The sequence below is a fragment of the Heterodontus francisci genome, chromosome 2 (assembly GCF_036365525.1).
Source record: "Heterodontus francisci isolate sHetFra1 chromosome 2, sHetFra1.hap1, whole genome shotgun sequence".
NCBI classification, from domain to species: Eukaryota; Metazoa; Chordata; class Chondrichthyes; order Heterodontiformes; family Heterodontidae; genus Heterodontus; species Heterodontus francisci.
In genome coordinates, this window is record NC_090372.1 from 211,141,317 (window position 1) to 211,169,204 (window position 27,888).

At 45.5% G+C, this 27,888-nt stretch overlaps 1 protein-coding gene across 1 annotated transcript in view; it reads right to left on the reverse strand.

Moving 5' to 3' along the window:
• The window catches only part of ghrhrl (growth hormone releasing hormone receptor, like), a 79,058-nt gene extending 62,466 nt beyond the window's left edge, over positions 1 to 16,592 (reverse strand). The window contains exons 1-4 of the mRNA XM_068053454.1: positions 16,482 to 16,592; positions 11,987 to 12,092; positions 7,915 to 8,022; positions 4,920 to 5,017 (exon numbers count right to left, since the gene is read on the reverse strand). Coding sequence (XP_067909555.1) covers positions 4,920 to 5,017; positions 7,915 to 8,022; positions 11,987 to 12,092; positions 16,482 to 16,592 — 423 coding nt within the window. The remainder of the gene's footprint in view (positions 1 to 4,919; positions 5,018 to 7,914; positions 8,023 to 11,986; positions 12,093 to 16,481) is intronic.
• Between the last annotated feature and the right edge of the window lie 11,296 nt (positions 16,593 to 27,888).

Sequence of the window (27,888 nt, forward strand, 5' to 3'; positions counted from 1 at the left end):
ACACACTTTAGGAAGGATGTGAAGGCTGAGAGAGGGTACAGAAAAGATTCACTCGGCCAGTTCCAGGGATGAGAGCCTTCAGTTACATGGATAGATTAGAGAAGCTGGGGTTGTTCTCCTTAGAGAAAAGAAGGTTGACAGAAGACTTGGTAGAGTTGTTCAAAATCATGAGGGATCTAAACAGAGTAGGTAGGGAGAAACTGTTCCCATTGGTGGAAGGGTTGGAAACCAATGGACACTGATTTAAAGTGATTGACAAAAGAATCAAAGTCGATATGAGGAAAAAAAATTCACACAATGAGTGGTTAGGATCTGGAATGCACTGCCAGAGAATGTGGTGGAGGCAGATTCAATCGTGGCTTTCAGAAGAGAATCGGATAATTATCTGGAGAGAAAAAATTGCAGTGCTACTGGGAAAAGACATGGGAGTGTGCCTAGCTGAGTTGCTCTTGCACAGAACTGGCATTGACTTGATGAGCTGAATAGCCTCATTCTGTGCTGTAACGATTCTATGATTTTACCTGCCCCAGAGGGGCATTCTTCTGCTCTTGGCCAATTGTTCATTTTTCCTCATTAACTTCCTCAATGGATCAACCATTGTAGCAAAGGTTGGTATGAATTTTACACAATAGTGTACTAGGCTAAGAAAACTCCTCAGTTCACTGGCATTTTGTGGTTCTCTTGCCTCTGCCACTGCCACTGCCTTACCTTTCTCTCTCACTGGATTAATGCCTTAGCTTGTCAACTTGTGATCCATAAATACCAGCTCTGACACTCCAAATAGGCACTTGTCTGCATCCACTGTTGGTCTGCTGCTTGCAACCTTAACCAACGCTAGTCTCAACCTCTCATCATGTTCTTCACGAGAGGCACCATGAACAATAATGTCATCTGAAATATTGGCCACCCCGGGACACCTTGAATTATTTTATGGATCTCATGCTGTTAAATCTCAGGTACTGCATTTCTTCTCAATAGCAGCCTTTTATATTGGTACAGTCTACAGTGTGTGTTCAAATGTTGTCACCTTCCTAGAGTCTGGGTGCAACCCTCGCTGGTGCTACCACCACTTTAAGTCTAACTTGGAAAGCACCTAACTTGTTGACATCTCCTGGGGTAGCTCATCTACAGTTAATATAGGATGGCATTGTCTAAGCATTGCCTCATTCACCTGCCTCATGCCGATGCACAGTCTTATGTCTCCATTTGGCTTGGGCACCATCACTACTGGACTCACCCAAGATGTTGGTCCTTCTACTGGTTCAACAATATCTTGAGCTCTTGAATCTGGGCTTCAACCTTGCTCCTCAATCCAAAAGGTGCTCTTTGTCCAGGCTGAGCTACTGGCTTGATGTTGTCATCAATGATCAGCTTCACCTGATGATCACGAAGCTTTCCTATTCCTTGGAAAACAGGTTTGAACTCCTCCTTTAGTTCAGCATATGACTTCACCAAGTTCACCTTCAATCAATATGCAACACCGCTAAGGGTTGAGCTCATCATTGGTTCCCCTTTCTCTTCAATGACCACAAACTTTGCATCTACCTTTTCATCACCTACTTGCACTATCGTCTTGAAACATCCCACAGTTTGAAGCTGTATCTCGGATGTGTATGGGAACAACATCTTCACACAATTCTGTGACGTGCTCTCGATTCTCTTCTTCTACAATTCTTCCCACAATGTCCTATCAATCACATTGCTGTCACTTCCCGAATCTGCAATGATGACCACCTTTACCCCACCAATCAGCACAGGAACTTGCCATGTTTCCCATCATTGCCTGCAAGCATGTATCTCTATCACATTCACCATCATTCTTGCTGTCATACTCTACTTGGCATACATTTCTGCTTTGTTCATTCCTCTGTCCTCTCTTTTCCTTTCCAAACTTTCTTCTCTTTATTTTGCTTCTGTACTTACTAGCAAAGTGATTCTTTCCTGCACAATTTCTGCAAGTCTTGCCTTTAGCAGGGCAGCAAGAATCCTTCCCAAAATGTCCCAAATGTCCACATTTGAAGCACTCTTCCTCAGTCTTACTTGGGCTACTCCTACCTTGCCCTCTGGAGGATCTAAGGTTGTTCACTTGGTTTGAGTTTGCTCCAGGACACCCTGGAGCTGAAGCATCTCCATCCAATTTCATCAGCTCGAATTGAGCCTCCACAAATTCAAACGAAGCCACCACCCTCAATGTTTCCGCCAAGGTTAACACATCTTTTGCAAGCAACTTGCGCTTCAAGAAGTTCCGCTGGCAACTTTGTACGACTTGATCCCTGAGCTGATTTTCCAAATCATTTGCATAATGACATCCCTTAGATGTTTGGTGCAATCGAGAGACAAATTGCACAACAGTTTCCCCATCTGTCTGTTTCATATGTTGAAAAACATATCACTGAAATGTTGCATTCATCTTCACCAGATAATGATTGTTCAGTGCATCCATGGCCTTGTCATAATCATCCCATTCTCCTGTGCCACTAAGCCTTTTGAATGTCTCTCTCATTGATGCCCCAGCATTGTACAACAACAAAGCCCTCCATCACACTAGCTTTGTCAACGTCACCTCATTGCGAAACAGACCCCTGTGGCCACATAATCCTCAAACTCTTCCAGCCCTCCAACCCATCGCGCACTCACTACACTGGCACTGGCTTCACCTTTGGAATCAAATAGATTTAGACCTCTAACCCCAGCAGATTCCAATCCACTGAAAGTCATATCCAACTGCAACGGTCCAGCAACCTAGTCCAATATTTTAGATCCTCCAGTAATGACACTTAGCAGGACTGAGAATTAACTTGTTTCACAGGCTTTATTCAGCCATCTTCACTGTCCAGGTACAACCCTACAACATGTGCTATCTGACCTTTCAATCCCTGGGTCAGATGACCACCTACCTAGCACTGAATATACAGTATTTAATCTAATAAAGTCAGTATCATATTGTATCTAAAAAGCAAGTCCACATAACACTCAGTTATCATCATGACACTCCAGCATCACACTCAAAATCCAACATCATGTAGAAATACAATTTTAATGGGACCAAAGCCAGACGATGAACAACTCCAACAAGAGAGAATCTAATTATCTCCTCTTCACATTCACCAGCATTACCATCACTGAATTCCCCCACTATCAACATCCTGGGGGTTACCATTGACCAGAAACTTAACTGGACCAGCCACATAAATTATTGTGATTAAAAGAGCAGGTCAGGGGCTGTCCACCATCTACAAGGCACGTCAGGAGTGTGATGGAATACTCTCCACTTACCTGGATGGGTGCAGCTCCAACAACACTCAAGAAGCTCGACACCATCCAGGACAAAGCAGCCCGCTTGATTGGCACCGCATTCACCACCTTCAACATTCACTCCCTGCACCACTGGCACACAGTGGCAGCAGTGTGCACCATCTATAAGATGCACTGCAGCAGCTCACCAAGCCTCCTTTGACAGCACCTTCCAAACCCACCACCTCTATCACCAAGAAGGACAAGTGTTGCAGATGCATGGGAATACCACCAGCTGCAACTTCCCCTCCAAGCCACACACCAAGCTGACTTGGAACTATATTGCCGTTCCTTCACTGTTGCTGGGTCAAATTCCTGCAACTCCCTTCCTACCAGCGCTGTGGGTGTACCTACACCACATGGACTGCAGCGGTTCAAAAAGGCAGCTCACCACCACCTTCTCAAGGGAAATTAGAGATGGGCAATAAATGCTGGCCTGGCCAGCGTCGCCCACATCCCATGAAAGAATTGAAAAAAAAATTTGGCTGAGGATAGATTAAACCTAACCTACCTTGCCCCATCATCAACCAAAACCATTACCTTATCAACTTTTCACATAGAGACTCACCGGCATATCTTCTTTAACCAGCAAGGACAACTTTCATTTTGCATAGAGTTGTTAAATGTCACAGTGTGCTTCTCAGAGACATGAGGAAAAGTGACACTGAGTCAAAGAAGGAAAGTTTAACATGTTTAACCAAGAGACTGGTCAAAGAGGTGGATGGTAAGGAGTGTCTCAAAGGAGCTGAGAGAAGGAGAGAAGGTGGAGGAGTTCGGAGAGGGAATCCCAAAGAGTGGCACCAATGCCGCTAAAGCAACTGCCGTCAAAGGCCAAGCAAAGGGTGGTGAGATTTCAGAAGAGGCTAACATCAGAAGAAAGCAGTATTTAGGGGGATCGTGGCGAGGGGTATGGGGCTTTACACCTGAAGGAGGTTGCAGAAATAGGGGGCAGTTTTTACATAAAGGTATTTAAACGCAAGGATAGGAATTTCAGTCAGGATAGGGAGAAGATGAGTGAGCGTGACTTGAGGCTACAAAAGAATACAGTTAACCAAACTTGAATGCAATTGGAACTCCCTCCCTAACAGCACTGTGGGTGTACCCGCATCAGATGAACTGCAGCGGTTCAAGAAGGCGGCTCACCACCACCTTCTCAAGGGCAATTCGGGATGAGCAACAAATGCTGGGTTGCCAGTGATGCCCACATCCTATGAAAAGAATTTTAAAAATATAAAGAGGGATGATGCTGCCAAGGAATGGCATGTAGATAAGGAATAGGAGCAGACTGAGGATAGAGCCTTGGAGATGACGATGTGGAGGTGGGAAGCGATGGCACTCCTGAGATGTCCTGGCTATGATCAGATAGGTGCAAATGGAACCATGTCAGGTTATCCAGATGGGCAATGGAAAAGAGGGATTGAAGGACAATGATTAAGTTGACTAAGTTGAAGACTCCATTGCCTCTTTTGACCTCTCCACTATCTCCACCTTTGAAGAGGATGAGGAAGCATAATGCATCAGGATTGCAAAGAATGTTGTTCATGAGTCCGGTTAAGGCCATTCCAATGCTGTGGACAGGGCCTAAGTGGCAGAAAGGCTAGCGTCATTCAGAAAAAAACACTCACCTCAGCCGTGAGTATTGGTGCCTCCATTACACAAATGGTCAAGTCTGCTGGTATTGGATCAGACCATCCTTCACTCGTACAGTTTCTCGTGATTGTGCCTGTCAAACAGACAAAAGAGTCAATCTCCTGAAGGATCCATATCCTAAAGTTCCACATTGACTAATCACAGACTCCCTTCTCAATCTTTCTTTGTCTGCCACACACCCAGACGGGACTGACCAGGAACGGTCGACTCCAGAACGTTCTCTCAAATCAGTCTAAAGCCACCACTTTTCCGCTTTTCATGGAGATATCTATGGTGCACTGACGTCACTGGGGCAATCTAGCAACAAGGCAAGCCAATGTGGAAGTCTGACTTCCTTTTTAATACAATCAAAATCTTCTGTCGATATCTATATATATAAAGCAGGGGGGTACTTTAGGACAATATGAGGGAAAGAATTCCAGAAGGAGAGTATCTCTTTTGTTCTCGGGATGTGGACGACATGGTAAGGCCAGCATTTATTGTCCATTCTTTGTTGCCCTAGGTAGGTGGTGATGGGACTTCACTTTGAACCGCTGCTGTACTTGTGGTGATGGTTCCTTTACCCAACCATTGGTGGCCGTGCCTATAGCTCTCTAGGTGCAATCCTCTGGAATTCCCTCCCTAACCTCTCCCCCTCTCCACCTCTCACCTTTAAGCTGCTCCTTAAAACCTACTTCTTTGAGGAAGTTTTTGATTACCTGTCCTAATGTCTCTCTCTCTCTTTGGCTTGGTGTCCAATTTTTTTTCTGATTTTGTCTCTGAAGTGCATTGGAACATTTTAATATATTGAAGACGCTGTATAACTGTAAGCTGGTGGTCTTGTTGACACTCCAATCATGGTGTTAGGTAGGGAATTCCGGGATCCATCCTTCCCTCAGGGTCACTGTGTCAAAACCTTAGAATTACCTACCAAATACCATCATGGGAGCACCATCACCACAAGGACAGCAGTGGCTCAAGGAAAATGTCCACCTCCACCTGCTCAGGCTGAGTGACAAGTGCCAGAATTGGTTATGCCACATGCTGATTACTCAATGCCTAAGCTAAGGCCTAAACACTGGCAGGAGGGGACGAATGACACCCTCCCCTCGCAGAAAGTGCTTTCACTTGGAATGGGAATGAAGACCCAGGCCAGGAACACAGCTGTTAAAGGGAGGATGCACACATTACGGCTTGGGGCTGAATTTTTCCAGCTCGCCGGCTATCTCAGCGTGGCTCTCGCGCGAGATTTGCGCCTCGGGGCCGTCGCAATATTTCACGCGATGGCTCATTTACATAGAGGAGGCGGACAGCCCGCCTCCGATGACATAGGGGTGCGGGCGCTCCGACCCCGGCAATGGCATCCAGCGCCACTGCGCAGGCACCGGCGTCATTTTTAAAAGGGCTTCAGGCCCTTCCATATAAACGAAATTTTTAAAGTGACAGGTGAAAAAAGTGAAAAAATAAAAGTAAAAATTTATTCACAGTTCCAATTCCCACTCCCAACCCCCAATGAATAATCAATTAATTATTTGTCTTCTCCCCACAAAAATGTAAACTCTCAATCCCAACCTTTCCTTCCGGAAATTTCTTTGCTTTAACCTTCAGCCCCTTCCCACCATCCCCTCCACCAATCGCATCAGTTTTGGCCGTCCCCCACACCCTCCTTACTCTTCCCCCGCCCCCCCCCCACCCCCCCCCTCCCCACCAGTGTTCTGCCTCAGATCTCGAAACTGGTAAAATCCAGCCCTTGGAGTGTGCCCTCTCCATGGACCCAAGGTGGGCTGAGTGATGTCCGAATATTTTTGATGTCCATGGCTCCAAGAATTCTGCTCTGCTCTATAACTGTGACTTAATCATTTCCAAACTCACTTGTTAATACAGTAAATGGGCTAGAAAATTGGAGGGAGGAAGACAGTATGTGAGTAATTTGAGAAGGCATATGGGGCTGGATTTTACCAGCCCCTCCGACGTTGGGAGTTTTGAGGGGGGGGGGGGGGGCGACCCAGAAAATATCTCCGGGAGAGGCCTGCCACGGGCCTCGATGGCGGGAAGGCGCCGCCCCATATTACTGGCGGCAGCCGGGCCTCATGCCCGCTCCCCCCCTCCCCTCACCCCGCTCTCCCGCCGCTTGGCAACAGGGACCTAATTAAAATATGTTAATTAATTTAAATTGCATGAATACGGACTTACCTTGTAGCGACGGTCATCCCGCTCCGATATTCCGACCGGCTGCCAGAACTCCCGCGCCTTCGGATCTCCATGCGGAGACCCGAGGCGGAACACTCATGAGGAGGGGAGAGGAGTGAAGATTTCAAGGTGGGAGCTGGGAGGGAAATGGCAAAATCTGACTCGATTGGTGGGGGGGATGGTGGGAAGGGGTTGAAGGTTAAAGTAAAGAAGGTTCAGGGGAAAGGTTAGTATCGAGAGGTTACTTCTTTGCGGGCGAGAGGACAAATAATAAGCTGATTCGTCATTGTGGGGGAGGTGGGAGAGGGGATGGAACTGTGAATAAATTTTTATTTTTTAAAAACCTGTCACTTTACAAATTTCAATTGTGCAGAAGGGCCTGAAGTCCTTTAAAAACAGCGCCAGCGTCTGCGTGGTGGTGCCGGACGCCGTTGCAGGGGACGGAGCGCCCGCCCCTCTATGTCATCGGGAACAGGCGGTCCACCCCCTCCATGTAAATGAGCTGCGGTGCTAAATATCACGGAGGCTCTGCAGCTCACAACTCACGTGAGAGTCACATCGTTTTTGAATTTTGCTAAGGTCAATAATGAGAGCAACTCTCCCTCCATCCCTCCCTCCCCCTCTCTCCCTCCATCCCTCCCTCCCCCTCTCTCCCTCCATCCCTCCCTCCCCCTCTCTCCCTCCTTCCCACCTCAATGTTATTATTCTGAGTCTACATTGATTTGGTCTAAAATGGAGAACTTGTCAATTATTATTCATTGTTGATGGATAACATTACTTGCAGAATATATTAATTCTTACCTAATATTGGGTTAAACTGTAAGAAAACAGTTGGGCAGGACACATTGACAGTCTCTCCATGAACCGCGTAGGGCCAGCACAACGCACCATCCCATGTCATCCCGCAGCCTTTAAACAAAACGTGCAGGAAGACAAATTGGGTAAATTGATCAGCTCCAAACTTCATTTAATCATTGGCAATTATATTCTAAGCAAAAGTTCCCTGATGTTAATTTAAGGCGCGATCCTGTGAGTAGCCTGAGTGTTGTATTTGACCCCAAGATGAGCTTCCAACCACATATCCACTACATCACCAAGACTGTCTACTTCCACTTGAGTAACATCACCTGACTTCACCCCAGCCTCAGCCTGTCTGCTGATGAAACACTCATCCATGCCTTTGTTACCTCCAGAATTGACCAATGTTCCCTCTTCGATACGTGTGTGCGTAACAACCTGGAATGTACCACGCATTAAAACAAATAGACCACTCACAATTTTGTCAGCTTGTTGGGAGAAATTTCCAGCATAACGTAGGTCATGACTTTTAAAATCTAACTGCCCATGGACAAGAAAGTAGTGCTCACAGGGGTTCATAACCCATCCAGTGCAAAGAAAATTTAGAGAGAACATTGGACTTGATTATTCCAATATCTCCTCGTTGACCTCCCATTTCCCTACATAAACCTGAACTCATCCAAAACTTTGCTGCCCATGTCCTATCTCCTACCAAATTTTATTCACCCATCACCCCCTGGGCTCGCTGACCTACATTGGTTCCTAGTCCAGCAACACCTCAATTTTAAAATTCTCATCTTTGTTTTCAAATCCCTCCATGGTCTCACTACTTCCCTATCTTTGTAACCTCCTCCAGCCCTAAAACCCTCTGAGCTCACTGCACTCCTCCAATTCTGGCCTCTTGCGCATCCCCAATTTTAATGGCTCTACTATTGGTGGCCGTACCTTCAGCTGCCTCAGCCCCAAGCTCTGGAATTCTCTCCTTAAACCTCTCTGCCTCTCTACCACTCTCTCCTCCTTTAAGATGCTCCTCATTGACCAAGCTTTTTGTCAGCTGCCCTAATCTCTCCTTATGTGACTTGGTATCAAATCTTGTTTGATAATGCTCCTACAGATTGGAAGGTGGCAAAGGTAACCTCGCTATTTAAGAAAGGAGGGAAAGAGAAAACAGGGAACTACAGACCTGTTAGCCTAACATCAGTCGTAGGGAAAATGCTAGAAACTTTCATAAAGCATGTGATAACAGGACCCTTAGAAAATAATAGTAGGATTGGGCAGAGCCAACATGGATTTATGACAGGGAAATCATGTTTAACAAACCTTTTTGAGGATGTAACTAGCAGAATAGATAAGGGGGAAGTGGTATATTTAGATTTTCAGGAAGCTTTTCTTAAGGTCCCACACATGAAATTAGTATACAAAATCAGAGCAGATGGGATTGGGGGAATAAAAAATGGCATGGATTAAGAACTGGTTAATGGACAGAAAACAGAGAGTTGGAATAAATGGGTCATTTTCTGATTGGCGGGTTGTGACTAGTGGGGTACTGCAAGGTCAGTGCTTTGGCCCCAGCTATTCATAACCTATATCAATAATTTGGATGTGGGGATTAAATGTAAATTTCCAAGTTTGCAGATGACACAAAATTAGGTGGAAATGTGAGTTGTGAGGAGGATGCAAAGACACTTCAAGGGGATTTGGAGAGGCTAAGCGAGCGGGCAAAAATTTGGCAGATGGCATACAATGTGGAGAAATGTGAGATTATCTACTTTGATAGGCAAAACAGAAATACAGAGTACTTCTTAAATGGTGAGAGGCTGGGAAGTGTTGAATTTCAAAGGGGCTTGGGTGTCCTTGTTCATGAGTCGCTGAAAGCTAACATGCAGTTACAGCAAGTAATTAAGAAGGTAAATGGTATGTTGGCCTTCATTACAAGAGGATTTGAGTATAGGAGTAAAGATATCTTACTGCAATTATATAGAGCCTTGGTGAGACTGCATCTGGAGTATTGTGTGCAGTTTGGTCTCCTTACCTAAAGAAAGATCTACTTGCCATAGAGGTAGTGCAACGAAGGTTCACCAAACTAATTCCTGGGATGGAGGGATTGTCCTATGAGGAAAGACTAAATAGACTTGGCCTTTATTCTCTGGAATTTACAAGAATGAGAGGTGATCTCATTCTAAGATGCAACATTCTTGCAGGGCTCGACAGGGTTGATGCAGGAAGGACGTTTCCCCTGGTTGGGGAGTCCAGAACCAGAGGACACAGTCTCAGAATAAGGGGCAGACCGTTTAGGACTGAGATAAGGAGGAATTTCTTCACTCTTTGGAATTCTCTGCCCCAGAGGGCTGTGGAGGCTCCATTAGTGAGTATGGTCAAGACTGAGCTCAATAGATTTCTACATATTAAAAACATCAAGGGTTACGGGGATAGTACAGGAAAATGGTGTTGAAGTAGAAGATCAGCCATGATCTCACTGAATGGCAGAGTGGGCTTTAAGGGCTGAATGGCCTACTCCTGTTCCTATTTGCTGTGTTATTGTGTTCTTGTGAAGCACCTTGGGATATTTTATTACATTAAAGGCGCTATATAAATACCAGCTTTTGAATGGAAATAGAAAATCATTGAAAATAGAGAGCAACAACAAAAAGTAAAAGGCAGGTTAAAGTTTGAGGTGAGAACCCTCAGAGAACCCAAACTGTTTTCTTGTTCATTTTTGTTCGGACACTCGCTGACTGCCCTGCTCTGCATTTCCAGCAACTTTCTGTTTCTGTTTCAGGTTTTGCAGGTCTTGTGTTTATTTTTATCCTCTCCCATCTCTTCACTGTATCACCTGGCTCCGCGCAATGAATGTTTGAGATGGGATCATAGCCTACAAGTTGTATTGCAGCAAAGTGTAACCAGAAGTTTACCTGCTCCCAAGATTTATTCCCTGTTTTCCATTGCCATATTGCAGGATGTGTCATGGTGTTCTGCCCCCAGTAAAAGCTCCATGACAACAATCCTCACTTAAGATTCATTGATCTCTGATATTGGGCAGATTAGGTAACCGCTTTGCTCAGTCCACAAGCGTGACCTCCTCCCTCCTCACCATCCCAGGCCCCAAACACTCCTTTCAGGTAAAGCAGCAATTTGCTTGTGCTTCTTTCAATGTAGTATACTGTATTCACTGCTCACAATGTGGTCTCCTCTACAGTGGGGAAACCAAACGCAGAATGGGTGACCGCTTTGCGGAGCACATCCGCTCAGTCCGCGGGCATGACCCCGAGCTTCCAGTTGCTTGCCATTTCACCACACACCCCTGCTCTCATGCCCACATTTCCGTCCATGGCCTGCTGCAGTGTTCCAGTGAATATCAACGCAAGCTCAAGGAACAGCACCTCATTTTCCGATTAGGCACACTACAGTCTCCGGACTGAACATTGAGTTCAATAATTTCAGAGCATGACTGTCCCCTTTTTAATTTTTTTTTTAACCATGTGCCTGCCTTAAACCAGGTTTTTCATGTTTGTACTTTTGACCAGGACTGTTCATTATTCTGCCATTAACACTCCCTCTGCACTAATGCTTTGTCTTTCACCGCACCATTAGAACATTCTCTTTGCTTTTGCCCCATGACCTCCTTGTCAGTTAATCTCTCCAGCCCTCTGTCCTATCACACACTTTCTCTTTTGTTCTCTTTCCCCTCACCCCCACTTTACTTAAAACCTATCACATTTCTAACCTTTGCCAGTTCTGATGAAAGGTCACTGACCTGAATCATTAACTCTGCTTCTCTCTCTGCAGATGCTGCCTGACCTGCCGAGTATTTCCAGCATTTTTTGTTTTTATTTCAGATTTCCAGCATCCACAGCATTTCACCCTTGCTCATTTAAGATTCAGCAGCCATCTTTAGCAATAAACATTGATTTATCATCTGGCTTGACGAGTGTTCAGAAGGTGGATGCAGGGATTTCTGAATTGTCCAAAGGTTTGAACAGAAAATTGAGAGGAGTGCTATGTATCTGTGTGTGTTTGCACACATCATTCTTGTCAAATTAAATGCTGATTAACTACAGTAATGTGAGTTTCTTACCTTGGACTGAGGCATTTCCAGTCTCTTTAATAGATTGTAAACATTGTTCTTCATCTTTCTTTAACTCAGTTATAATTTCACATTCCGGATGCAGATTTGCTGTGACCTAAATGAGGTGAGACAAATACAGTCAGTACATAGACCGATTTCACTTCCTAAAAACCATCCTGAGTTGCTGTGAAATATCACTTATTTTAATGGGTTAACCCCAACTGCTTAAGCATAGCTGAACAGTTGGCCAGAATCCCCGTTTATTTCCAGCCCAGACAAGGCTTTGTATTCTGGTTGTGAGAATTCTTACATGACAAAGTGCAGGGGAAATAAAAGACAATTGTACCCATTTAAAAACTAATAATCTAACTCTCATGTTTTAATCTCCAACTGGATTTTTAGTGTGCTTGTCAGGTTGCCAGCACTCTTGCATAATAATGTAAAAGCAAAATACTGCAGATGCTGGAAATCTGAAATAAAAATAGAAAGCACTGGAAATCCTCAGCAGGTCTGGCAGCATCTGTGGAGTGAGAAACGGATTTGACATTTTGAGTTGGATATGATTCTTCTTCACCACTGAAGGAGGGTTGATGGGTTTTATGCCATTGAAGGGTAGGGAGGGGAGAGCAAATGGGAAGGTCAGTGATAGAGTAGAGGGCGGAAGAGATTAAATGGCAAAGATGTCATGGAATAAAAGGGAAAGGGAGTGGTAATAGTTGTAGTAAAAGACAAAGCATTTGTCCAGAGAGAGTGTTAATGGCAGAATAATGAACAGCTCTGTCCAAAAGCAAAAAATATGGAAAACAAGTTTAAGACTGGCACATGGTTAAAAAAAAAAAAATCAAAATGGAAGTCATGGTCTGAATTGTTGAAATCAATATTGAGTCCAGAAGGCTGTAAACTTCATAATCAGAAGATGAGCTGCAGCACTCTTGCCCCTGAGTCAGAAGGTTGGGAGTTCAAGCCCCCAGTCTGGAGACTTGAGCGTATAATATATATGCTGGCACACTTAGTGCAGTACTGAGGGAGTGCTGCACTGTTGGAACGGCCGTCTTTCAGAAGAGACATTAGACTGAGGTCCTGTCTGGCCTCTCGGATAGATCAGAAAATCCCATGGTAATAGTCCAAAGGAGAGCAACAAGAACAACTTATATTTATTTCGTGCTTTTGATGGAACAAAACACCTCAAGGCGCTTCACGGGATTATTATCAAATAAAATTTGACACTGAGCCACATAAGGAGATATATATTTTTTCTTTATTCATTCATGGGATGTGGGCGTCACTGGCTATGCCAGCATTTATTGCCCATCCCTAATTGCCCTTGAGAAGGTTGTGGTGAGCTGCCTTCTTGAACTGCTGCAGTCCATTTGGGGCAGGTAGACCCACAGTGCTGTTAGGAAGGGAGTTCCAGGATTTTGACCAAGCGACAGTGAAGGAACGCCGATATAGTTCCAAGTCAGGATGGTGTGTGACTTGGAGGGGAACTTGCAGGTGGTGGTGTTCCCATGTATTTGCTGCCCTTGTGCTACTAGTTGGTACAGGTCGTGGGTTTGGAAGGTGCTGTCTAAGGAGCCTTGGTGCATTGCTGCAGTACATCTTGTAGATGGTACACACTGCTGCTACTGTGTGTCAGTGGTAGAGGGAGTGAATGTTTGTAGATGGGGTGCCAATCAAGTGGGCTGCTTTGTCCTGGATGGTGTCGAGCTTCTTGAGTGTTGTTGGAGCTGCACCCATCCAGGCAAGTGGAGTGTATTCCATCACACTCCTGACTTGTGCCTTGTAGATGGTGGACAGGCTTTGGGGAGTCAGGAGGTGAGTTACTCGCCTCAGGATTCCTAGCCTCTGACCTGCTCTTGTAGCCACGGTATTTATATGGCTACTCCAGTTCAGTTTCTGGTCATTGGTAGCCCCGAGGATGTTGATAGTGGGGGATTCAGCGATGGTAATGCCATTGAATGTCAAGGGGAGATGGTTAGATTCTCTCTTGTTGGAGATGGTCATTGCCTGGCACTTGTGTGGCGCGAATGTTACTTGCCACTTATCAGCCCAAGCCTGATATTGTCCAGGTCTTGCTGCATTTCTACACGGACTGCTTCAGTATCTGAGGAGTCACAAATGGTGCTGAACATTGTGCAATCATCAGCGAACATCCCCACTTCTGACCTTATGATTGAAGGTAGGTCATTGATGAAGCAGCTGAAGATGGTTGGGCCTAGGACACTACCCTGAGGAACTCCTGCAATGATGTCCTGGACCTCAGATGATTGACCTCCAGCAACCACAACCATCTTCCTTTGTGCTAGGTATGACTCCAGCCAGCGGAGGGTTTTCCCCCTGATTCCCATTGACCTCAGTTTTGCTAGGGCTCCTTGATGCCATACTCGGTCAAATGCTGCCTTGATATCAGGGGCAGTCACTCTCACCTCACCTCTTGCGTTCAGCTCATTTGTTCATGTTTGAACCAAGGCTGTAATGAGGTCAGGAGCAGGTGGCCAAAAGTTTGGTCAAAGAGGTAAGTTTTAAGGAGCAACTTGATGGAGGAAAGAGAGGTAGAGAGACAGAGAGGTTTGGGGAGGGAATTCCAGAGCTTAGAACTTGGCAACTGAAGGCATGAAAACCAAATGTGGAACAATTAAAATCAGGGATGCTGAAGATACCAGAATTAGAGGAGCACAGATATCTCAGAGGGTTGTGGGGCTGAAGGAGATTACAAAGCTAAGGGAAGAAAAGGTTGACAATTTTAAAATTGAGGCATTGTTTAACTGGGAGACAACATAGATCAGCGAGCACAAGAGTGATGAACGAAAGGGACTTAGTGCGAGTTAGGACATGGGCAGCAGAATTTTGGATCACTTCAAATTTACAAAAAGACCAGCAAGGAGTGCATGGGAATACTCAAGTCCAGAGGTAACAAAGGCATGGATGAGGGTTTCAGCAGCAGATAAGCTGAGGCAAGGATGTAGTGGGAGGTGGAAATAGGTGGCCTTAGTGATGACACGGACATGCGGTTGGGATCTCGTCTCGGGGTCAAATATAACACCAAGATAGTGAACAGTTTAGTTCAGCTTCAGACAGATGCAAGGGAGAGGGATGGAGTCAGTAGCTAGGGAAGAGAGTTTATCACGGGGACCAAAGGCAATGGCTTCAATCTTCCTAATAATTAATTGGAGAACATTTCTGCTATTCCAGTACTAGATGTTGGACAAGCAATCTGACAATTTAGAGACAGTGGAGGGGATTGAGAGAGCTGGTGATGAGAGAGAGCTGAGTGTCGTCATTGTACATGTGGAAACTGACGTGTTTTCAGATGATGTCGCTGAGGTGCAGAATGTAGATGAAAAATAGGAGGGAGCCAAAGATAGATCTTTGGGAAACACCAGAGGTAATGGTGTGGAAGTGGGAAGCGAAGCCGTTGCAAGTGATACCCTGGTTATGATTAGATAGATAAAAATGAAACCAGGCGAGTGCAGCCCCACCCAGCTGGATGACAGTGGAGAGCTAGTGGAGGAGGATGGTAATGGAACTGAGGAATATAGGAACAGGAGGAGGCCGTTTATCCCCTTGAGCCTATTCCGTGCCATTCCATGAAAACATGGCTGATCTGCAACCTAACTCCATATACCCATCTTTGCCGCATATCCCTCAATTATTTTGCTAACCAATGTTCTCTCCAGTGGTCTGGGCCAATATTTGTCCCTCAACTAACATCTGTAAAAAAAACAGATTATCTGGTCATTATCACATTGCTGTTTGTGGGATCTTGCTGTATGCAACTTGGCTGCGCATGTTTTACGTTTCAACAGTGACTATAGTTCAAAAGTACGTCATTGGCTATAAAGCGCTTTGGAACGTCCTGAGGTCATTAAAGGTGCTATAAAAATGCAAGTCTTCCTTGCTTTTGACAGGTATTATAGATGATTGATCCATTCCATCTTTCTCTCTGACAGGTCATATTGTGTATTGATCCATTCCAGAGTTTAGTATCTGACATTAGCACAATCTAGACAAGGACAGTAGCCATTGATGCTACTTCTACCACCGTTTCTGGTGGGACATTCCATATCCTAATAATCATCTGGGTAAAAAGCTAATACTCTTAGAATCACTCTTCAGGTACCTCGTTACTTACCAGTCAAAGTCGGGCTTTCCACCTTTCAGATGGAGACCAACAGGAGCAGTTTTGGGGATCACAATCTCAGGACATCCCAAAGCACTTTATAGCCAATGAAATAGTTTGAAGTGTCGGCACTGTTGTAAGGGAGGAAACACAGCAGCCAAATTGCACACAGCAAGTTCCCATGAACAGCAATGCAATAATGACCAAATGATCTGTTTTTAGTGATGTTGGTCGAGTGTTAAATATTTACCCCGACTCCAGGTGATATATTCCCTACTCTTCCTCAAAATAGTTCCATGGGATCTTTTATGCCCATTGGAGCAGGCAAATGGGGTCTGTGTTTAATATCTCATCCAAAACACAGCACCTCAGACAGTGCCGCACTCCCTCACTGCTGTACTGGTCTGTCAGCCTAGATCCTGTGCTCAAGTCCTGGGGTGGGACTTGCACCACAACCTTGTGACTCAGAGGTGAGAGCCCTACCCACTGAGCCATGGCTAAGACACCTGGGGAGGTAAGAGGTCAGCCAGGGACTGGCTCCTGGGGACCAGGTGAACCAAACAGGCCAAAGGTTGTGACTCATGCCACCTGTGGAAATAAATAGCCCATTATCTCTGCTCCGATTGTGGCATGCCACTGCCAATGTAGTCAGCTACCCTCCACGAAAGTCACCTCAAAAAGGCTGGACCTTGCATGGCATGGCTGCCCCACACCTGATATGGAAGTATCTGGAACCATAAAGGTTCAGGGACCTGGTGAGCTTTGGCTGCATCGGCTATGGCTCGAGGTATTCCCGCCGATGGCCTCCTTCGTGAAGTGCAGCCTCCTGACGCTCAGCTCCTGCAGGAGGTCTCTCAGTATGACGGGAGCTGCCTGGGAATCTTCTGGGATGGGCGGTAATAACTTAGGTGCTTCTGTCTTCTTGTGCCATTCCCTTTGCCTGTACATGCACTCTTCGCTGAACAAGCGTACATCCATTGGGGAAGCCCATTGCAGCTTCTTGGTGCTTCTGCATGCATTCTGGGAGAGTCCAGGGTCCCACAGATATCAGAATAACCTTGATTAGGTTTAGTGTCAGTCATATTGAAAAAAATCAAAATTGGAAAGCAAATTACTAAGAAACTCCAGAAGCGAAGCTATACAGTTTGGAAAACTCTTCCAAAACACACATACATCGGCTACACCAATATCGGGTCACATCGAGTCTAAATAATTGGCTGTAAATTCATGTATTTCTGGCGTAAATGCAGAAAATCTGTGTGAGCTACTGTTTTGCATGGAGGGAGAAGCGATGTTAATGAGCAGCAGAGGTGTCACAGAAAATGGTTCAACGGGAAACTCATGCCAAGAGATTGTTCGCTGTAAAACCAGCAATGAGCATAGTTTCAGACTGGAGGAAGTATACAGTGGGGTTCCCCAGGGGTCAGTACTAGGACCATTGCTGTTCTTGATATATATTAATGACTTAGATGTGGGTGTAGAGGGCACAATTTCAAAACCTGCAGATGACTCAAAATTTGAAAGTATTGTGAATTATGAGGAGGATAGCGATGGAGTTCAAGAGGACATAGACAGGCTGATGGAATGGGTAGATGTGACAGATGAAATTTAATGCAGAGAAGTGTGAGTGATTCATTTTAGTAGGAGGAACAAGGAGAGGCAATATAAAATAAAGGATACAAATCTAAGTGGGGTGGGGTGGGGTGGGGGGGGGGTGGTGATGCAGGAGCAAAGGGACCTTGTCGTATATGTGCACAAATAGTTGAACATGGCAGGGCAGGTTGAGAAAGCGGCAAATAATGCATACAGAATCCTGGGCTTTATAAATAGAGGCATAGAGACAAAAGCAAGGAAGTTATGGTGAACCTTTATGAAACACTCGTTCGGCCTCAACTGAAGTATTGTGTCCAATTCCGGGCAGGTGGTCTTCCTGCCCCTGAATCTGTGTTGGCCAAAACGGTAAGTCCCAGAATGGTGTTAGGAAGCCGGCACGGCGACTGGCCTCGTAATTTTCGGACCTATCTGCTTCTGTTCCCAACGTCTTTCATTGCAGCAGCTTATTCGGAAGCAGAGAGTGCGAGCGAGTGATCATCTGGGAAGGTCAGTTTTAACTTAAACTTAATTTCCTTTTGTTTTCGGCGGACCAGGGGGCTGCTGGGTAAGTAAAAACCTATATATTTGGGCCGTTTCTGAACCCGAGACACTACACCTGTAGTGTCTCCCACCCGCCCTCCTCCTCTAACCAAAAAAAAAGGACTCGATGGTGTGTAGATAAGGTAAGGCTTTTTCTATTTCTCTTTTTTTTTTATCGTGTGATTGGTAAAAACTTTTCGTTCCTTCTTCATTTATCTAAGTTAAGACTAAGTTAAGTTTAAGATTAAAAATGGCAGGAGATCTCAGACCCGTGTTATGCTCCTCTTGCTCAATGTGGGAGCTCAGAGACACGGCTGATGTCCCTGACTCCTTCACGTGCAGGAAGTGTGTCCAGCTGCAGCTCTTGTTAGACCGCATGACGGCTCTGGAGCTGCAGGTGGACTCACTTTGGAGCATCCGCAATGCTGAGGAGGTCGTGGATAGCACATTTAGCGAATTGGTCACACCGCAGATTAGGATTGCTGATGGAGAAAGGAAATGGGTGACCAAAAGGCAGAGAAAGAGCAGGAAGGCAGTGCAGGTGTCCGCTGCGGTCATCTCCCTCCAAAACAGGTATACCGTTTTGGATACTGTTGAGGGAGATGGCTCACCAGGGGAAGGCAGCAGTAGCCAGGTTCATGGCACCGTGGCTGGCTCTGCTGTTCGGAAGGGCGGGAAAAAGAGTGAAAGGGCTATAGTCATAGGGGATTCGATTGTAAGGGGCGTAGATAGGCGGTTCTGTGGTCGAAAACGAGACTCCCGAATGGTATGTTGCCTCCCAGGTGCACGGGTCAGGGATGTTTCAGATCGGCTGCAGAACATTCTGAAGGGGGAGGGTGAACAGCTAGTTGTTGTTGTGCACATAGGAACCAATGATATAGGTAAAAAACGGGATGAGGTCCGACAAGCAGAATTTAGGGAGTTAGGAGCCAAGTTAAAAAGTAGGACCTCAGAGGTAGTAATCTCAGGATTGCTACCAGTGCCACGTGATAGTCAGAGTAGAAATGAAAGAATAGTCAGGATGAATGCGTGGCTTGAGAGATGATGCAGGAGGGAGGGGTTCAGATTTTTGGGACATTGGGACCGGTTCTGGGGGAGGTAGGACTATTACAAATTGGACGGTCTACACCTGGGCCGGACTGGAACCAATGTCCTTGCGGGTGCTTTTGCTAACGCTGTTGGGGAGGGTTTAAACTAATGTGGCAGGGGTATGGGAAGCAAATGAGGATGTCAGTGGACAGTAAGGAGGTAGTAACTAAAGCCTGTAAGGAACTAGATAATGAAGTCAGCCTGACTAAGGGGAAGAGTAGGCAGGGAGCAGATGATGAACGCAAAGGGACTGGTGGACTGAGGTGCATTTGTTTTAATGCAAGAAGTGTAGTAGGTAAGGCAGATGAACTTAGGGCTTGGATTAGTACCTGGGAGTATGATGTTCTTGCTATTACTGAGACTTGGTTGAGGGAAGGGCATGATTGGCAACTAAATATCCCAGGATATCGACGCTTCAGGCGGGATAGAGAGGGAGGTAAAAGGGGTGGAGGAGTTGCATTACTGGTCAAAGAGGATATCACAGCTGTGCTGAAGGAGGGCACTATGGAGGACTCGAGCAGTGAGGCAATATAGGCAGAACTCAGAAATAGGAAGGGTGCAGTAACAATGTTGGGGCTGTACTACAGGCCTCCCAACAGCGAGCGTGAGATAGAGGTACAATTATGTAAACAGATTATGGAAAGATGTAGGAGCAACGGGGTGGTGGTGATAGGAGATTTTAATTTTCCCAACATTGACTGGGATTCCCTTAGTGTTAGAGGTCTAGATGGAGCAGAATTTGTAAGGAGCATCCAGGAGGGTTTTCTAGAGCAGTATGTAAATAGTCCAACTCAGGAAGGGGCCATACTGGACCTGGTGTTGGGGAATGAGCCCGGCCAGGTGGTTGAAGTTTCAGTAGGGGACAATTCCCTAAGTTTTAGAATACTCATGGACAAAGACGAGAGTGGTCCTAAAGGAAGAGTGCTAAATTGGGGGAAGGCCAACTATACCAAAATTCAGCAGGAGCTGGGGAATGTAGATTGGGAGCAGCTGTTTGAAGGTAAATCCACATTTGATATGTGGGAGGCTTTTAAAGAGAGGTTGATTAGCGTGCAGGAGAGACATGTTCCTGTGAAAATGAGGGATAGAAATGGCAAGATTAGGGAACCATGGATGGCAGGTGAAATTGTGAGACTAGCTAAGAGGAAAAAGGAAGCATACATAAGGTCTAGGAGGCTGAAGAAACACAAAGCTTTGAAAGAATATCGGGAATGTAGGACCAATCTGAAACGAGGAATTAAGAGGGCTAAAAGGGGTCATGAAATATCTTTAGCAAACAGGGTTAAGGAAAATCCCAAAGCCTTTTATTCATATATAAGGAGCAAGAGGGTAACTAGAGAAAGGATTGGCCCACACAAGGACAAAGGAGGAAAGTTATGCTTGGAGTCAGAGAAAATGGGTGAGATTCTAAATGAGTACTTTGCATCGGTATTCACCGAGGAGAGGGACATGACGGATGTTGAGGTTAGGGACAGATGTTTGATTACTCTCGGTCAAGTCGGCATAAGGAGGGAGGAAGTGTTGGGTATTCTAAAAGGCATTAAGGTGGACAAGTCCCCAGGTCCGGATGGGATCTATCCCAGGTTTTGTGGGAAGCGAGAGAGGAAATAGCTGGGGCCTTAACAGATATCTTTGCAGCATCCTTAAACACGGGTGAGGTCTCGGAGGACTGGAGAATTGCTAATGTTGTCCCCTTGTTTAAGAAGGGTAGCAGGGATAATCCAGGTAATTATAGACCGGTGAGCCTGACGTCAGTGGTAGGGAAGCTGCTGGAGAAGATACTGAGGGATAGGATCTATTCCCATTTGGAAGAAAATGGGCTTATCAGTGATAGGCAACATGGTTTTGTGCAGGGAAGGTCATGTCTTACCAACTTAATAGAATTCTTTGAGGAAGTGACAAAGTTGATTGATGAGGGAAGGGCTGTAGATGTCATATACATGGACTTCAGTAAGGCGTTTGATAAGGTTCCCCATGGCTGATGGAGAAAGTGAAGTCGCATGGGGTCCAGGGTGTACTAGTTAGATGGATAAAGAACTGGCTGGGCAACAGGAGACAGAGAGTAGCAGTGGAAGGGAGTTTCTCAAAATGGAGACGTGTGACCAGTGGTGTTCCACAGGGATCCGTGCTGGGACCACTGTTGTTTGTGATATACATAAATGATTTGGAGGAAAGTATAGGTGGTCTGATTAGCAAGTTTGCAGACAACACTAAGATTGGTGGAGTAGCAGATAGTGAAGGGGGCTGTCAGAGAATACAGCAGAATATAGATAGATTGGAGAGTTGGGCAGAGAAATGGCAGATGGAGTTCAATCCGGGCAAATGCGAGGTGATGCATTTTGGAAGATCCAATTCAAGAGTGAACTATACAGTAAATGGAAAAGTCCTGGGGAAAATTGATGTACAGAGAGATTTGGGTGTTCAGGTCCATTGTTCCCTGAAGGTGGCAACGCAGGTCAATAGAGTGGTCAAGAAGGCATACGGCATGCTTTCCTTCATCGGACGGGGTATTGAGTACAAGAGTTGGCATGTCATGTTACAGTTGTATAAGACTTTGGTTCGGCCACATTTGGAATACTGCGTGCAGTTCTGGTCGCCACATTACCAAAAGGATGTAGATGCTTTGGAGAGGGTGCAGAGGAGGTTCACCAGGTTGTTGCCTGGTATGGAGGGCGCTAGCTATGAAGAGAGGTTGAGTAGATTAGGATTATTTTCCTTCGAAAGACGGAGGTTGAGGGGGGACCTGATTGAGGTGTACAAAATCATGAGAGGTATAGACAGGGTGGATAGCAAGAAGCTTTTTCCCCAGAGTGGGGGATTCAATTACTAGGGGTCACGAGTTCAAAGTGAGAGGGGAAAAGTTTAGGGCGGATATGCGTGGAAAGTTCTTTACGCAGAGGGTGGTGGGTGCCTGGAACGCGTTGCCAGCGGAGGTGGTAGACGCGGGCACGATAGCGTCTTTTAAGATGTATCTAGACAGATACATGAATGGGCAGGAAGCAAAGAGATACAGACCCTTAGAAAATAGGCGACATGTTTAGATAGAGGATCTGGATCGGCGCTGGCTTGGAGGGCCAAAGGGCCTGTTCCTGTGCTGTAATTTTCTTTGTTCTTTGTTCTTTGTCTTCCAGGCCTAAAGATTCAGCTCTGTATCTCTATTTGCAACTAGTTATCATATAAACAAATTCAAGCCAGCACAAGCCCATCCAAGCCCTCACGTCCGTTCCTTGCCGAGTCCACTAATGGGTCTCCTCTTCCTCCCACCTTCTTGTGCCTCCTTGCATTGACTTCCACCTGTAACTGGCCCAGTAAAACCACGGTACATGCACTCATTGGAGTGTATTTGATCGCCAGATGCATTTTATTATTTTATTTCTCCGTCTTTTTATCTGACGAGCTACTCCTCAAACAATATATAAACGTAGGGAACAAAGTTGTGCTGAAAAAGTGAAGGAACTAAATGATATCAGTATTCAAAGTAATGAAAGTTACAGGGATAGCTTGGGTGAAGAAAGGAGTGCAGGATTCACAAGCAGTAAAAATTTCATTGCTCTGTCGCTCCTATCAAGAATTCAGTGCTCACCTCCCTTCACTGCATCTCCTAACTCACAACTGTCCTTCCATTGAAGTTTAGAGAATGGAAGTTGCAGGTGGGATTGGGCCATTTTGCAATATACGCTGTTGGCGTACTGTCCCACCATTGACGCTGTACCTTCAACCAGCAATGCCCTAAGTTCTTGAGTTTGCTTCCTAAACCTCGCTGCCTCTCTGCCTCTCTCTCCTGCCTCTTGAATTTACTTCCACTGCCCTTTCAGGCAGTGCATTCCAGATCATAACAACTCCGTTGTGTAAAAAATTTCTCCTAATCTCCTCTCTGATTCTTTTGCTAATTATCTTAAATCTGTGTTCTCTGATTACCAACCCTCAGTGCAAATGGTTTCTCTGGAACGCACTGCCTGAAGAGGTGGTAGAGGCAGGAACCCTCACAACATTTAAGAGGTATTTAGACGAGCACTTGAAACACCATAGCATACAAGGCTAGGGGCCAAGTGCTGGAAAATGGGATTAGAATAGTTAGGTGCATGATGGCCGGCACAGACACGATGGGCCGAAGGGCCTGTTTCTGTGCTGTATAACTCTATGACTCTATGACTTTGACTCCTTACTTATTTACTCTGTCAAAACCTTTCATGATTTTGAACACCTCTATTAAATCTCCCCTTAATCTTTTCTGCTCTAAGGAGAGCAATCCCAGCTTCTCCAGTCTCGCCACATAACTGAAGTCTCTCAGCCTCTTCCTCCTTTACAAGTCTCTCCAGCTCTCATTCCTGTCTTGACTGTAACTTCTAGAATTACTCCCTCCGCAAAATCTTTTGGCCTCTCTACCTCTCTTCTCTTTTAAAAAGCTGCTAAAATCTATTTCTTTGACTAAGCTCTTGGTCTGCTCTCCAAATAGTTTTTGCATGTGGCTCGGTGGCAAATGTTTGTCTAATAATGCTCCTGTGAAGAGCCTTAGGTTGTTTTGCTGCATTAAAGGCACTATACAAATGTAAGTCGCTGTTGTTGTTGTTGTTGGAAGTGGGGTCATCTGAAACCAATAATCCACCCCTCCCCTGAAAATAAACCCGATATGTTAAGATCAAAGTATCGCCGTAACTCGCTGCCTCACCCCCCAACAAATATCGATCTGGCTGCCCTTCATATTGATTCTGGGTCACTTTCTATTCCCCTGTCCATTGTCTCAAGGCAAAACAAACTACAAAGCATATTTCCTCCTAATCTCTCATTACGTTCAAGACTTATAGATCCTGCACTCCTTTGCCAGCCAATGTTAAACAGATTTATCTCTGTGCCTTTGAATGCTTGAATCTCATCTCTTGCTTTGTTTCTAAAGCAAAGTTTAGACCCTTTGGCTTTCTGTCACAGCTCTATTCCCTGAGTTTTGAGTGCTAACGGACGAGTCAGCTACAAAAACAGACAGACAAAACGTACCTAGCAATTCAACGAATTGTTATCAATATTTGTACTTTGTTCTTGCTAGCCAGTGATTTTGCTTTTAACGAGTCTGCCATGATATCACCAGAAGGCAGCAGAACCCGTTAACAACATAGAATATAAAAATGTAAGAAGTTTCAGTTTGACTTCTCTTCAAAGCTCCCAGACCCTCAAACCCTCCTTCTGCATTGGGTGGTTCTGGGTGTGACAAAGCCAATGCTTTGTCAATGGGCAAGAGTACTTACAGAGGCCGCAAGGAAGATAACGCACAAGGTACGGCTCCAGCTGAGCGTCTTCATGACGGGAGCTAGGTGAGCTCTGAACTGCCCCGTCCGCTGATGTCCATGTCAATACGATGGGTCCCACCCCTTTCCCTCTGTCCCCGACCGTCTCACCCTCCTTCCAGCTGGGAGTGTGCAGCTGTCACAATCTCAGGTCAGCAGATCATACAGAGAACAACGAAAAGTGGTGAAGCCAGCAATGTGTGGCCTTAACCTTTGGTCCATGATAGGCGATGAGTTAACAGAAAGGTATGTCATTGGAGAGGGAAAAGCTTTTGATATGGGCAATCAGAGCTTGGCATAATCATAAACCAAAGTGTTTTCTAATGATCATTTACTTAACTATATTGTTAACACACTGCCACCTCTGAGAACTAATCTTTTGTTTTCCATCGTTGTTATGTACTTTTCTTCCCTCTTTCCACCACCCACCTGGACTTTGACTGAGGGAATGGTCTGATGACTGGAGGTGTCTCTGCAGCTGTGGCCAGAGCAGGTCTCTGGGCAGCTACTCTGGCTGGTGTTAGTCGTGGCTCTGTGGGTATCACATGTGAGCCAGCAGGTTGTGGGGTCAAGCCCCACTTCCAGAAACACTGAGCACAAAATCTTGGCTGAAGTGTAGTGCTGAAGGAGTGCTGCACTGTTGGAGGAACTGCCTTCTGGATGAGTTGTCAAACCTGTCTTCCCTCCCAGATGTGTATCACAGGCCCCATAGCACTCTTTCTAATAAGAGCAGAATGCCCCGTCCGATGTTTATCCCTCAAGTTCAATCACTAGAACAGGTTACCTGGTAGGTATCATACTGTGGGATCTTGCTATGTGTATATTGGCTGCCACATTTCCCACATTACAACTGTGATGACAGTTCAAAAAAGTATTTCGTTGCCTGTAAAGTACTTTGGAATATCCTGAGATAATGGAAGATGCTATATAAAGGCAAGCTTTTTCATTAAGTCCAACCTGCAAGTAGGCCACCTGCCAAAACCTTTCTCTCCCAGGTGATTTAAGATCCTGACTGCTGACCACACAAGAGAGGGTAACCTCAGGTCAACATTGCTTGATACATGCTTCCCAATCCATTGGCCCCCATTCCACAATGTTCCCTGCAGCTTCTTATTCCCAGTATTCTATTGGCTGTTAGAAAACCTTTTCCCTATGACCTTTGTTGAGGTGCTGCAAAGATTTCATAGATCATCATTATTATGAATAGGACAGGCCTCAACCTCGCCTACCCTCCCGCCACATCCCCCCAATTGCTACTTTCTAGAAATCATAGAATCACACAGTACTGAGGGAGGCCATTCGGCCCATAGCTCCTGTGCCAGCTCTCTGAAAGAGCTACCAATGTGTCCCACTCCACTGCTCTTTTCCCATAGCCCTGCAAATTTTTCCTTTTCAAGTAGATCCCATGCTCTTTTGAAAGTTACAACTGAATTTGTTCCCACTGCCCTTTCAGGCAGTGCATTCAGAACACAACAACGCACTGACTAAAAAGAATTATCCGCCACTCACATAGGAATGCAGGAATATCGGAACAGGAGGAGGCCATTCAGCCCCTTGTGCCTGTTCCACCATTCAATGAGATCATGGCTAATTTGCGGCCTAACTCCATATACCCACCTTTGTTCCATATCTCTTAATACCTTTGGCAAACAAAAATTTATCAACCTCAGATTTTAAATTAACAATTGATCTAACATCATTTGCCATTTGCGGAAGAGATTTTTAAACTTCTTACGACCCTTTGTGTTCAAAAGTGTTTCCTGACTTCACTCATGAAATCATAGCCCTTAGACCTAGAGTTTCCAATCAGTGGAAATGGTTTCTCACTACCTACCCGATCAGTTTCCCTAAATATAGAGTCATAGAGTCATACAGCATAGAAATAGGCCCTTCGGCCCACGGCGTCCATGCCGACCATAATGCCTATCTATACTAATCCCACCTGCCTGCATTAATTCCATATCCCTCTATGCCTTGCTCATTCAAGTACCTGTCCAGATGCCTCTTAAATGTTGCTACTGTTCCTGCCTCCACCACCTCCTCAGGCAGCTCATTCCAGATACCCACTATTCTCTGTGTGAAAAATTTACCCCTTTGATCCCCTTTAAATCTCCTCCCTCTCGCCTTAAATCTATGCCCTCTAGTTTTAGTCACCCCTACCATGGGAAACAGACTCTGGCTATCTACCCTATCTATGCCTCTCATAATTTTATATACCTCTGTCATGTCCCCTCTCAGCCTCCTTCGCTCCAGGGAAAACAGATCCAGCCCATCCAATCTCTCTTTATAACTCAAGCCCTCCAAACCAGGCAACATCCTTGTGAATCTTTTCTGCACCCTCTCTAGCTTAATCACATCTTTCCTGTAGTGCGACAACCAGAACTGCACACACTACTCCAAATGCGGCCTAACCAACGTTATGGACAACTGTAACATGACGTCCCAACTCTTGTACTCAATGCCTCGGCCGATGAAGGCAAGCATGCCATACGCCTTCTTCACCAATCTGTCTACCTGTGTTGCCACTTTTAGGGAACGATGTACTTGCACCCCAAGGTCTCTCTGCTCAACAACACTCCCCGGGGCCCTGCCATTCACTGTATATGGCCTGCCCTGGTTTAACTTCCCAAAATGCATCACTTCACACTTGTCTGCATTAAATTCCATTTGCCACTCCCTTGTCCACTTTCCCAGTTGATCTATATCCTGTTGTAACCTTAGACAACCTTCTTCACTGTCCACTATACCACCAATTTTGGTGTCATCTGCAAACTTACTAATCATGCCCCTTACATTCCCATCCAAGTCATTAATATATATGACAAACAACAGAGGGCCCAGCACTGATCCCTGTGGCATACCACTGGTCACCGGCCTCCAATCTGAAAAACAACCCTCCACTACCACCCTCTGCCTTCTATCACCAAGCCAATTTTGTATCCAATTTGCTAGCTCACCCTGGATCCCATGTGTTCGAACATTCTGGACCAGCCTACCATGCGGGACCTTGTCAAAGGCCTTGCTAAAGTCCATGTAGACAACATCCACCGTCCTGCCCTCATCAATCCTCCTGGTCACCTCCTCGAAAAACTCAATCAAATTCATGAGACATGATTTCCCACAAACAAGGCCATGCTGACTATCCCTAATCAGACCATGTCTTTCCAGATGCATATAAATCCTGTCTCTCAGAATCCCTTCCAATAACTTTCCCACCACTGATGTAAGGCTCACTGGCCTGTAGTTCTCTGGCTTATCCCTGCTGCCCTTCTTAAATAAAGGCACAACAT